The sequence below is a fragment of the Physeter macrocephalus genome, chromosome 10 (assembly GCF_002837175.3).
Source record: "Physeter macrocephalus isolate SW-GA chromosome 10, ASM283717v5, whole genome shotgun sequence".
NCBI lineage: Eukaryota > Metazoa > Chordata > Mammalia > Artiodactyla > Physeteridae > Physeter > Physeter macrocephalus.
The window spans coordinates 69,271,472-69,282,894 of NC_041223.1; the positions used below are offsets into that span (position 1 = coordinate 69,271,472).

The window sequence follows — 11,423 nt, forward strand, 5'->3', positions numbered from 1 at the left end:
TGTGGGATCTTCCCGGACCGGGGCATGAACCCGTGTCCCCTGCATTGGCAGGCGGACTCTCAACCACTGCACCACCAGGGAAGCCCTATCATGCATCTTGATCAGTTTAATCACTGAGAATTTACCAAATGCTAGGGACTATGTTAGCTATAAAGATGCATGACACCTGGTCTTCGTTTTTGACAGGTCCTTGGTCTTGGGTAATTTGAGCACATTAAGAATTCCTGGGGATTTCCATGTTTCCCCCTTGTCTTCCCTGTAGGTGAAGTAATTTCCTCTGTGAGTGAGCTGCAGAGGTTAAAGGTGGAGCCCTCTGCAGAGAAGGAGAAGCAGCGCTCAGAAGCCAAGCACATTCTCATGCAGAAGCAGCGAGCTTTAGCAGACCTCTTTAAACACCTTGCAAAAACCGGTAAGGTCCTCGATGGAAACCCAGTGAAGTGTACTCACCTGATTTTAGGAAGACAAATAACATGGGTGATTTGGGGGAAGTTTGTAGAGACAGTTGAGATGGTGGGAAACATAAGGTGGAAGGCAAGGTTTGAAATGTGTGAGTCCCAGTCAATACACACGAAAATCCTACGACGAACCATTTGTGACTCCCAGGTAGTTTCACAGTTTTGTAGTGAGGTTTCTCAGAAACCATGTTTTTTATTTTCATCACCATATGTTGTACAGCACCCGCCTTTCCAACGTGCATAGGGAGCAACACTTTTCAAACTAACTTGTGTATGAGTCACCTGGGGAATCTTGCTAAAGTGCAGAAGCGGATTCTGTTTCAGTAGGTGTGGGGCAGGGCCTGAGAGTAAGCTTTCTAACAAGCTCCTGGGCGATGCTGTTCCTAGGACTTGACTTTGAGTAGCAATGGCATTGGGGGGGTTCCTGGCACATCTCTTCTCTCCTGAGTTTCTTTATTTAACCACCTGCTATTTATTTCCTAGGTTTGTCATATCGCAAAGGTCTTTCCTGGGCCCGTTCAGAAAACCCTCAAGAGATGCTTCGTCTTCACCCGTTGGATCTCCAGAGCGCATTGTCTATAGTCAGCAGCACTCGGGAGGCTGATTCTAGGTTTGTGTTTTTAATTATAAATGGAGCAAGTCAGCTAAGCCTCCGTGGCCTCATTTGCCAAAGTGGGGAGAGGAGTACTTTTGTCCTAGTGTTGCCATAAAATTAGCATTTAGAAAAGTGCCTGGCTCAGGACTGTCAGGTGGCGAGCACCCAGTGTTAATTTTCTTTTCTTTTTTTTTTAACCTTCTTTTCTTTCATTAGAAAAAGGTAAGGGATAAATTGGAAATATTGGGTGGTTTGGGCTCTGTTGGGGATCTGGTGGGGTAAGGAAGACAAGGGGCCACTCTGAGTGTTTAAAGCAAGTGTCAGTAGTTAGTTAGTAATCGTTGATTTTCTTCTTTCCATTCCTCCTTCCTCCTTGTATTCATGTCTCCCGTTATTTTTTTTTTTGGTCCTTTGATTTTTCCTGAGGTCTGCTCAATTGATTTGAATGTACAGGTGAAAACCTGTGAGAGAATGGCCACATTTTTAGCTATTCCATATACATAAACCTAAGTTCCCATATGTTCTTGAATTTGAGAGCCTATAGACTTTGGAGACAGATGGAGCTCCCTCTGTGTTAGTAACTGGTTGGAAATGAGCTGAGTACAGCATGCATGTGTGTTTTCTTTGCTCAGTGGCCCTCTCAAGTGCTTTAAATTTGAGTTCAACACAACACTGTAAAAAGTAGAAATTTTACATAAACGTTCTGGATTTCCAGTTTTTCGGGAAAATGTGGCCGAGTGTGCTTGCCTTCCCGTGTGGTCGAAAGCTGACCAGAGGGCCCTCCTTTTGATAGGACACATGCTCTCAGGTTCGCTGTGGTCGGTAACAATCCCTGTTGCTTCTCAGCTGTCATCGCCAGGGATCATTTTGTGCTTGGCTGTCCTTAACCATGTACGTTATCTGCATGGCCCCTGCAGGCATCAGAATGTGTGATCCCTAGCCTCCACTGCCAAGATAGTCATAACATTTTTATTAAGGAAGCCATATTGTCATAGTTTATTTTCCCACTCTACTTTCAGTGCTAAGTATGTAACACATCCTTTGTATAAAGGACTGATGAGTGCCTGACTGAATGTGTCCTCACAGAAATAAATCTGTTCAGACTCTTGGCTTCTGGTTGCGGCTAAATGGACCAGTCTCTGACTCCTCAGGACCTAGGGTGGAGATAGTGGTTTTAATTAAGTAAATCACGTTGATTTCTTTCCCAGGCTGCTTACAGAAATCTTGTCTTCGTGGGAAGGGTGCCAGAAGTATTTTTATCGCTCTCTTGCACGGCACGCCAGGCTTAGTGCAGTCCTGGCAGCTCCCGCCAAGGTAGGATGATAGAGCCTTGGGATTGCAGGGGCTCAGGGACTCCAGTTCTGTTCATCCAGGGCAGCGTCCTCAGACCTGGTCCAGTGATCACAGCCCATTACTGGAAGTGACTGAACTTTTTGCAGTCATTAAACTTACAATATAAATCAGTGTAATTTTGTGCTTAATCAGAGAGCATTTTATAATAAGTTCTGTTATTCAACATTTGCTAACAGGACCAAATCCTTAAGAAAAATTACAGAAGAAAAACTTCAAATGGAGAATGCCACCCTCAGATCTTTTGCCCCTGTGAATTGAGAAAAGATCACTGATACCGAATTTTGATGTTAAACTAGTTCCTGTTTATGGAACTTCAGTGGAAGCGTAATTTGGATGCACTGCTCCCAGAGGTGGACGTGTCGCCTCTAGAGGGCAGCGCACCCGGGCTCCGCGCCCCCCCACCCCACCCCCAGCAGGGGCTCCCCTCCAGGAGCGTGGGACCCAGCACTTCCCAGCGGCCCCTCAGCATGCTCTCTTCTCCCCCTGCCAGGAGATGGGCGTGGGCCACGTGCAGCGGTGTAAGGGGTTCTCGGCGCATTTGATGAAGGTGCTCACCCGACAGCGGCGCTCCCTGACCACGCTGACCGAGCAGTGGATCCTCCTCAGGTACCGCTGACTGGCTGCGTTTGCAGCAAGAATCGAGAGTATTATGCGCAGCTCAGAGTTGCTGCACACGCTGCTCCCAGCTATGCAGTGAAGTCTGAGGTCCGAAGGGGCAGGTGGGGTTTGCCTTGGCTTGGACCCTTGCTTTGGTGGTGATGCCTCTGCCCCCTGGTTTTGGCAGCACCTCTGGGGGATGGTTCGAGGCCAAGTCAGACGGTAAAAATGTTCACGGCTGAACCACACCGGGGTCTGGAATGAGGGCAACCGTGATTGGCAGTCAGTGTGGGCCGAGCGCAGGGTTGCTTTCGTGGCATCGGGTGTCCCAGACTCTGGGCACAGATCAGATGTGAGTCGGCTTTTTGGATCACAGAGTTGCAATTTGCTGAACCATACGCTGGTGCTCCTCGGTGGAAATGGATGCTTAAAAGATGAGGACAGGAAGCCTGTCATCATCTGCTGAGTGGATCCTTGGCTGACAGTATTTCTAGACTGTAATCACTTCAGCTGTTTTCTTCTCCACTCGTAAGAGTTTTATCTAGCAAAGTCTACTACATTTACTAGATTTTTTTTTAGAAAATAGTGGTTGAAATCACTGTGGTGCTGTGACTGTGTTGGATGTGAGAGGCCTGTAAGGGGCAGGCGATAAGCAGTGAGCACCGATGCTTCTGCTACACTGGAAGACGTGTTTAAGTACTTTGGAAGGCGTTTGAACAGACTTTTTACTTATCTGGGGAATCTTCTCTTCTTGATTATGTGGAAAAGCCCAAACTTCATTCGGAATCAGTGAATTTACCGTTACAGACAGCGCGGTGACAGTTTAAGGTGCCACGTGTTATCCCCATGGGTTTGTTTCTCTGCACAGGAACCTCCTCAGTTGTGTGCAGGAGATTGACAGCAGGCTGACGGGGCCGCCCGCCTACCCCGTGGCCTTCCCCCCTCAGGACGGGGTGCAGCAGTGGACAGAGAGGCTGCAGCACCTGGCCATGCAGAGCCAGATCCTGCTTGAGCAGCTCTCCTGGCTCCTCCAGTGCTGCCCCAGTGCAGGGCCAGCTGCAGGCCAAGGTGATGCCCAGGCACAGGGTCAGCCTTCTGCCCCCTCCCTGGAGGGACCAGAGCTCACCAAGGGGCAGCTTTCTGGAGCAGTGCTGGACCTGATCCCGTCAGATCTGAGCTACCCATCCCCAGTTCCTGGAAGGCAGCTGCCCTCTGGTTGCCGGATGCGGAAACAGGACCAGCTTTGGCAACAGTCAACTGTGAGATTAACAGAGATGCTGAAAGCCATTAAAACAGTGAAAGCTGATGTTGACAAAATTAGGCAGCAGTCTTGTGAGACTCTCTTTCATTCTTGGTGAGTGTGCCCACGTCTTTGCTCTGCCTCTGTGTGTGCGGCGCTTGGTCTGGGTTTACTGATGGGATGAAATGATGGAAGGGGTCATGCTTCCAGTCCTCGGTTTTCCGGTGGACCCTCATAGTGCTTTGTGGCATACGTCTAGCTGTAAATCTTTAGATGCAATGAGTTTTAGTGGTGGGAGGGAGGGTGTGTGGTGGGTGTGTGTGTGGGGGGGTGTGGGGGTGTGGGTGTGGTGTGTTAGCACCTTCCTTTCAACATCATGGCATTTCTGTTGTTGCAGGAAAGATTTTGAAGTTTGCTCTTCTGCGCTGAGTTGCCTGTCCCAGGTGTCAGCTCATTTGCAAGGCCTAGAGTCCTTGTTCATTCTTCCAGGGGTAGAGGGTGAGCAAATAGACCCACAAATGACATTAGTTGAGAGCCTGGAATATGTAAGAAGAGAGATCAATAAAGCCACAGATGACTTCACTACTTGGAAGACACATCTCCTTACCCCAGGCAGCCAAGGAGGTGAGGACTATTGTTCAGTAAGGGAGTAAAAGCCCAGTGTAGGAACGACATCTTATAGATTTAAGTCCAGATTTTCCTAAAGACACATTGTGTTTTGTTCTAGACGTATCTGTCCAGGGTTCCAAGGCAGGGAAGTATAGTTGGAACACATAGCGCTTAACTTTTGTTGCCTCTTTTGTTTGAGAACCTTGCCTCTGGATTGCCATCACGTTGCGTACTTTATAGCACATGAGTAAGTAGACAGCACAGGCTCACTGGCTGTTTCAGAAAGTTCTTCCTTAGACTGGAAAGCTGCTGGCTAATGTTTGGGCTAAGTTGGTGTTCATATACTCCATCTTAACTATTTTCATATTTTTGGCATTCTTTTAACAAAATTGTTATAATACAAGACAATAACCTTACAGGTTTACCTAGGCTGGGAATGTGTCTTTTTCTTCTTTGTACCCAGCACAGCTTGACAGTGGCTCAACCATAGCAGGTGTTTACAAGGTGGCTGTTTGTTAAAATGACAAATGAGGATTGTTAATGATTTCCAGAGGCACTGAAACAAATGACTGAGTTTTAAAAAATTTGTTCTGCACCATGTTACTTTACTAGGAAACCAAATGCTGGATGCAGGGTTTGTGGAGGATTTTTCAGAGCAAATGGAAACTGCCATCCGGGCCATCCTTTGTGCCATCCAGAACTTAGCAGAAAGAAATAGTAAAAAAACAGAGGAGAACACTCACCAAACAAGACCACAAGAAGATGGTATGTCTGAGATCAGGAAAATACTAGTTTCTGACTTGATTTAATTTTTATTTTGATGATCTATTTTTGTGGCTAAATATTTAAGGCCAGATGTGGGAAGTGATTATTGGATGAGTGGAGATGAAAAGAGTTTGTTTTCTGTTATTTACCATGTCATTCTTTTCCGTGAATGAAAGAGGCAGCAGGCTTTGAGAGACTGCAGTCAGGACATCTAACAAAACTCTTAGAGGATGACTTCTGGGCCGATGTGAGCACTTTGCATGTGCAGAAAATAATTTCCGCTGTCTCTGAGCTCTTGGAGAGGCTGAAATCGTCTGGCGAGGATGGCACAGCAGCGAAGCACACGGTAACCAGCGGTTCCTTACAGGCTTCTTGCTGTCCAAGTGGGCTGAGCAGAGGCAGAGGGGGTTTCACCTCGCGCCACGTGGTGGTCCCAAAGCAGGCCTCCTCGGCAAAATCGCTAAGCATCTCTTGATGTCTTTATACATGTAAACCTCACTGACAGACTTTGGAAAGCTTAGGGCTTGCTGGCTAAGGATTACAGTTGTAAGATGCATAGGTGGAAAAATTCTGCCAATCCAGAATATCCATTATCTTGGGGTTCTTTCACATCCTAATCACATACTCCTGGGTATTTGATGTTAATGGTGGATGTTCCGCCATAACTAAGGCTTAATGGCCATACTGTGCAAACACCTGTCCCTTCACAATAAGCCAGAAGAGGATGACGTTATCATCTCCACAAGTCCAGAAAAGCAGCTTATTTTTGAGGACTTGTGTGTTATTCTGTAGTATTGCCTCCAGTGCCAACTTTGATTCCCAATAGAATTTGTATATAAACATATTTTTTAAACACCAAACAACCTTGTTTAACTGAGACTTAAGTGACTAAGAATTTACAGTGTAGTGTTGTGAGGGTTTGTGTAAACAAGGAAGAGATCTCAGTGAGCAGTGTTATGTACGTGTGTGTAAATAAAATGTACCATTAGTGACCTTTGATACATTCATGAGGTGGTACAACCACCGTCACTACCTAGTCACCGCAGAGGAGGCCTGGCGTGAGCAGGCCTTCTGATCTGTTTTGCCCCCAGCTCTTCGCCCGGTCCTGCCGCTCGTTGGTGCGCCTGGTGCCCATGCTCTCCAGGTACTCTGACCTCGTCCTCTTCTTCCTGACCGTGTCTTTGGCAACTCACCGCAGCACTGCAAAGCTGCTCTCTGTGCTTGCCCAGATCTTTACGGAGCTTGCCCAGAAGGTAAGGACTATTTACGTGGAGCACCATGGGGAAGCAGGTACCCATGTATTCCATACCCATTAGTGTTTGGTTTGATGGGATTGTATTTGGGGCCTTCACAAATAGCAGGAGGTGATTTGCTTGCTCTCTGGATTTTTTGTATATATATATATTTTTTTTTTAATATGTTTTTTTAGGTGGAAAGCATTCTCTCAAAGGTATTAAGACAATTACAAAATACAATTTTTTTTCCCCCTGGCTGCGCAGCTTGTGGGATCTTAGTTCCCTGACCAGGGATTGAACCCAGGCCCTCGGCAGTGAAGCACGGAGTCCTACCCACTGGACCACCAGGGAATTCCCACTCTCCCTGTGGATTTTTTACCACTTTGTCGGGCCTCCTTTTACTAATCCTTTTTCCACTAAAGGTTTGTAACTTGCAGGTCCCTCACTGGGGAGCTCCCTAGACTCCAGAGTCTGTCTAAAGGCTGCTGCTTTCTGTTCACACCCTTCTTTCCTGGTCTCCAATTTGAAATCTTCTTCTGATAACTCTGAGCTAGACTTGTAGGACAGATGAATCCTTAAGGCTGTTAAGTTTTTGGTCGTTTATACTAACGCATGCTGAAATGGTAACGGGGCTCTTAATGTTAGGAGGGGCATCTTTAATAGGGAAGTCATTCATTCATTCAGCCATGTACCCAGTGCTGTGAAAATCACTGAAGTTATAGAGATTGTAGACCCTGCCCTTGGAATTCAGGAGCAGCAGTCAGAGCTAACAGGCCCAGCCCGGCGTGGTAAGTCCAGTCACAAGGGTATCCGGTTCTGGGACTCAGAGTGAGGGAGTCACTTAGCCTCAGTTTCCTCATTTTACAAATGAGATTTGCATTTTTGTGAGAATCACCTTCAACTAACTGTATAGTTTTTTGTTTTTGTTTTGTCCCTAGTATTTTAAGATCTTTTCTGAATCTAGTATAGGTGAGATGCACTTGCGGAAGATAGGAATTTACAAACTGAAGGTGGGGTCTAGGCTTCTTGTAAACAGTCAAGAGTTCTTAGTTCTGAGTATCTGGAATACTGGAAATGGTTAAAAAAAAAAATGGGAGCAAGCCCGTGCCTTGTATCTAGAGGATAAATTACGTACATTTGTTGAGTAATGGATAAATGAACACCTCTGAGATTTGCCCCCTCTATCTGATGGGCACTGAGCCAGTCTTACATCCCATCATTTCTTGGAGGAAACACTTCATGTAGAAGACAGTGGCAGGACAGTGTATGTTGAGGGTGCCCTGAGATTTGGGTTAGCTGCGTTTGTCCACTTGCACCATTTCTCTTGGCTGACAAGTTCTAGAATGACTGTGGGCTGTCAGACCTGTGTGTGTTTGGGGGTAGCGGTGTGGGGTAGAAGTGGTTTTGACGAAAGCAGAGTGTTGGGAGCTCAGTGGCTGTCCCAGCTGCAGCCACTGTAGTAACGCGACCTGCAGGAGGATATCCTGAATCTCCTTCCTTTATGGCTGATTCTGCCTCTGCATCTAAACATGTTTCTTTAAAATAGTGTATCTCACTGTCTTAACCAGAATGTATTTTTCAATCGACTTTCTAAGAATACATGTCCTGAAGGTGAGTTTGCCTTTCCATTCATTTAAATGTCCGAATTGTGTTCCTGTCCTCTCTGAGGAGTGCTGAGGGAACTTGAAAGTAGGTTAGACACAGTGCTAAGAGAATAGATTTAGGGGAATTCCCTGGTGGTCCAGGACTCCGAGCTTCCCCTGCAGTGGGGACACCGGTTCAATCCCTGGTCGGGGAGCTAAGATCCCGCGTGCTACATGGCGAGGCCAAAAAAAAAAAAAAGATAATAGATCTCGGTTGTGATGAAAGCACTTAATCCATAGGAAGCTAGTTCTGTGTAACTAAGTCACAATCAGTGTTTGCTGGTCTTGGAACTTGGTCTTGTTAGTTGACAGCTTATTTGTAGTACATTCTCATCCTTAGATTGGCAAATATCTTGATAGCTTGTACTTTCTCTGATAAAATTTCTGATTGAGAGCCATTATTTTCTTCTTTTTCTGTTCACTTTTGTCCCACACACTAGTAGTTGATATTTGGTTTTGGGCTATTTTCTGACATGAAATACAGTTTTATTAACTCTTCACAAAGCTTGCTGTGTCTGACCTTGTTCTTAACTCTAGACCCCATTGCCATGCTGGGTGCCAGGGTGCCAGGTGCCTTGGCAGCAAACAGCCCAGGCCAGGTACAGCATGTTCCCTGAGAGTGACAGATTTACTTCAAGAGCTGAAGGGGAAGGCATGTTTTTTTTGTATTGTAATTAACATGACTTTATTTGAGGAACATCACACAAAATTTTCTTCAGTGAAAGGAAATGAAATCTCTCACTTGTAGCATCTGCTTTCAAGTTGCTGTATCTCCAGGGTTACGTGTCTTCTCTCTTTCCTTTCAGGCTCACTAATTTGAGAAGTAAAGAAGGACAAAACCCCTTTGGGATTTAGACACTGAGAGTTTCTGTGCCGCACCCTGCCCCATAACTTGCTCCTTAAATACCGTCCTAACGTATACCTCATTCAAATTTTTGTCTTGGCAAAGGACAAATTACTACACGCCAGAAGCCTCCACAAAGTCTCAAAACCTTGTATATTAAATCTGATGTCAAGCTTTGAAACTGCATAATAACTGTTGTCACCAACAAAAGTCTACTGTACTTCAATCAGATTTAAAATACTGAGCTAGAAAAGAATTAATCATTTATTTACAGTATTTTCTCCTGCAGCAGGACTGGAAATCCCTTCTTTATTGCTTTTTTTTTACCTAACTTTCACTGTTTTTTATTTTTGAGGGATTTTGCTTGCCCAAAGAATTTATGGAAGATTCAGCAGGAGAGGGAGCGACTGAGTTCCATGACTACGAGGGAGGTGGGATTGGAGAAGGCGAGGGCGTGAAGGATGTGAGTGACCAGATAGAAAATGAAGAACAGGTACGTTTTCACAGGCATGAAATATGTATATAGTTTACAGAAGCTCACTCCTTTTTCACTATTTAAATTACATATATAAATGGTTTTTCTACTAGGTTAATGGTTTTCAAACTGTGAGCTAGGCACCTAAGAATACTGGAGCTTAGGGAGTGGATGTAAATTAAAAGCTTAAAGACCACAGAAGGAACTTCTGCAGCGCAGTCATTGGTTGTGGCTATAATTTGGGAGGGAAATGATTTAAAACTTTTTTATTTTAAATGGGAAAACTTTTGCTGATGACTTTTAAGAGAGCATTTTTGGTAGTGGTTCATTTAGGGATAAAAAGCTTGGCTATTGTAAGTGATAATTGCATTAAACAACAATGCCAGTGTTTGCCGTTAATAGGTTTTATTGTTGTATGTCTTTAAGACATGGTGAAATTTTAAAAATCTATATCCTTTTTTATTTGGAATCAAGAATGCTTTTGAAATATTTAGATGCTTTGGACTAAGATTGTTGTGTTGCTTTTTAAAATTCCAGTCTCATTTGGGAGTGTTTTTTTTTAAACACACTTACTTTTATTTGGATTAATCAAACGTGACTTGCAGAAAGAAGCGGTAGTGGAATTACTTTTTATCACTTATATTCTAAATTTAGAGCACTGCATAAATTTCTATTTAAGGTATGGTTATACTTATTAAAAATAAAGGAACAAACCAATCCAAGCTTCCTCTCTTCCTTTGAAGGGAAAATCGGAAAGAAATAAAAAAAAACAAAAGAGTAATGCTAGCGTTTATGTGGCATAGCTCTCATGTACATTATGTGTATGGATATATATACACAGATAACATACCCGTTATTGTTATTTTGGCCTTTTTCTGTATTTCTCAGATTTAACTTAATTAGCACATAGTACTCTGTTAATGGAAAAATAAAGGAAAAAGTAAACCTAACAGAAAAGTACAAATCCAATGTAAAAAACATTAAGTGGGATAGAAAGCTATCAGAACAATTTGGCAGTATCTAATAAATTTTAAATTGTGTGTGTTCTTTGACCTAGGAATTCCATGTTTTCTTGTACAAATGCTAATAAGGGTCCAAGATAATAAATATATGTATAATGGAGTGTGTTTATACAAGGATGCTCACTACAGCATTATTTATACTGGTGAAAATTGTGAATTATTTAAATTATACTATTCATGCAGAGCAATACTATAATTAAACACAATGAGATAGGTTTATAAGTAACAACACAGAAATATATCTAGGAGACATTTTTTAACTTAAATAAAAAAGCAGATGGCAAAACAGTTTGTCAAGCATAATCCCTTTTTGTTGAAGAAGATGCGGGAGGCCGGTATTGGTATACCCCATCTATATTTCTAAGTATCTGTTGGTGTACTTAACGGATAAAAGTATGTGCCAGAACATCACCAGTGGTAATTTTTTTTTTTTTTTTGCGCTACGCAGGCCTCTCACTGTTGTGGCCTCTCCCGTTGCGGGGCACAGGCTCCGGACGCGCAGGCTCAGCGGCCACGGCTCACGGGCCCAGCCGCTCCGCGGCATGTGGGATCTTCCCAGACCGGGGCACAAACCCGTGTCCCGGTCCGGG

General features: G+C 44.2%; 1 protein-coding gene across 5 annotated transcripts in view; it reads left to right on the forward strand.

Moving 5' to 3' along the window:
* MDN1 (midasin AAA ATPase 1) overlaps positions 1-11,423 on the forward strand; it is a 164,009-nt gene that overhangs the window by 127,547 nt on the left and 25,039 nt on the right. For all 5 annotated transcript variants that reach the window (XM_007126238.4, XM_028494642.2, XM_028494643.2 and 2 more), the window contains exons 75-84: positions 263-409; positions 939-1,065; positions 2,259-2,364; positions 2,894-3,009; positions 3,869-4,354; positions 4,638-4,864; positions 5,462-5,614; positions 5,791-5,960; positions 6,706-6,867; positions 9,692-9,829. In XM_007126238.4, the coding sequence (XP_007126300.2) occupies positions 263-409; positions 939-1,065; positions 2,259-2,364; positions 2,894-3,009; positions 3,869-4,354; positions 4,638-4,864; positions 5,462-5,614; positions 5,791-5,960; positions 6,706-6,867; positions 9,692-9,829 (1,832 nt within the window). The remainder of the gene's footprint in view (positions 1-262; positions 410-938; positions 1,066-2,258; positions 2,365-2,893; positions 3,010-3,868; positions 4,355-4,637; positions 4,865-5,461; positions 5,615-5,790; positions 5,961-6,705; positions 6,868-9,691; positions 9,830-11,423) is intronic.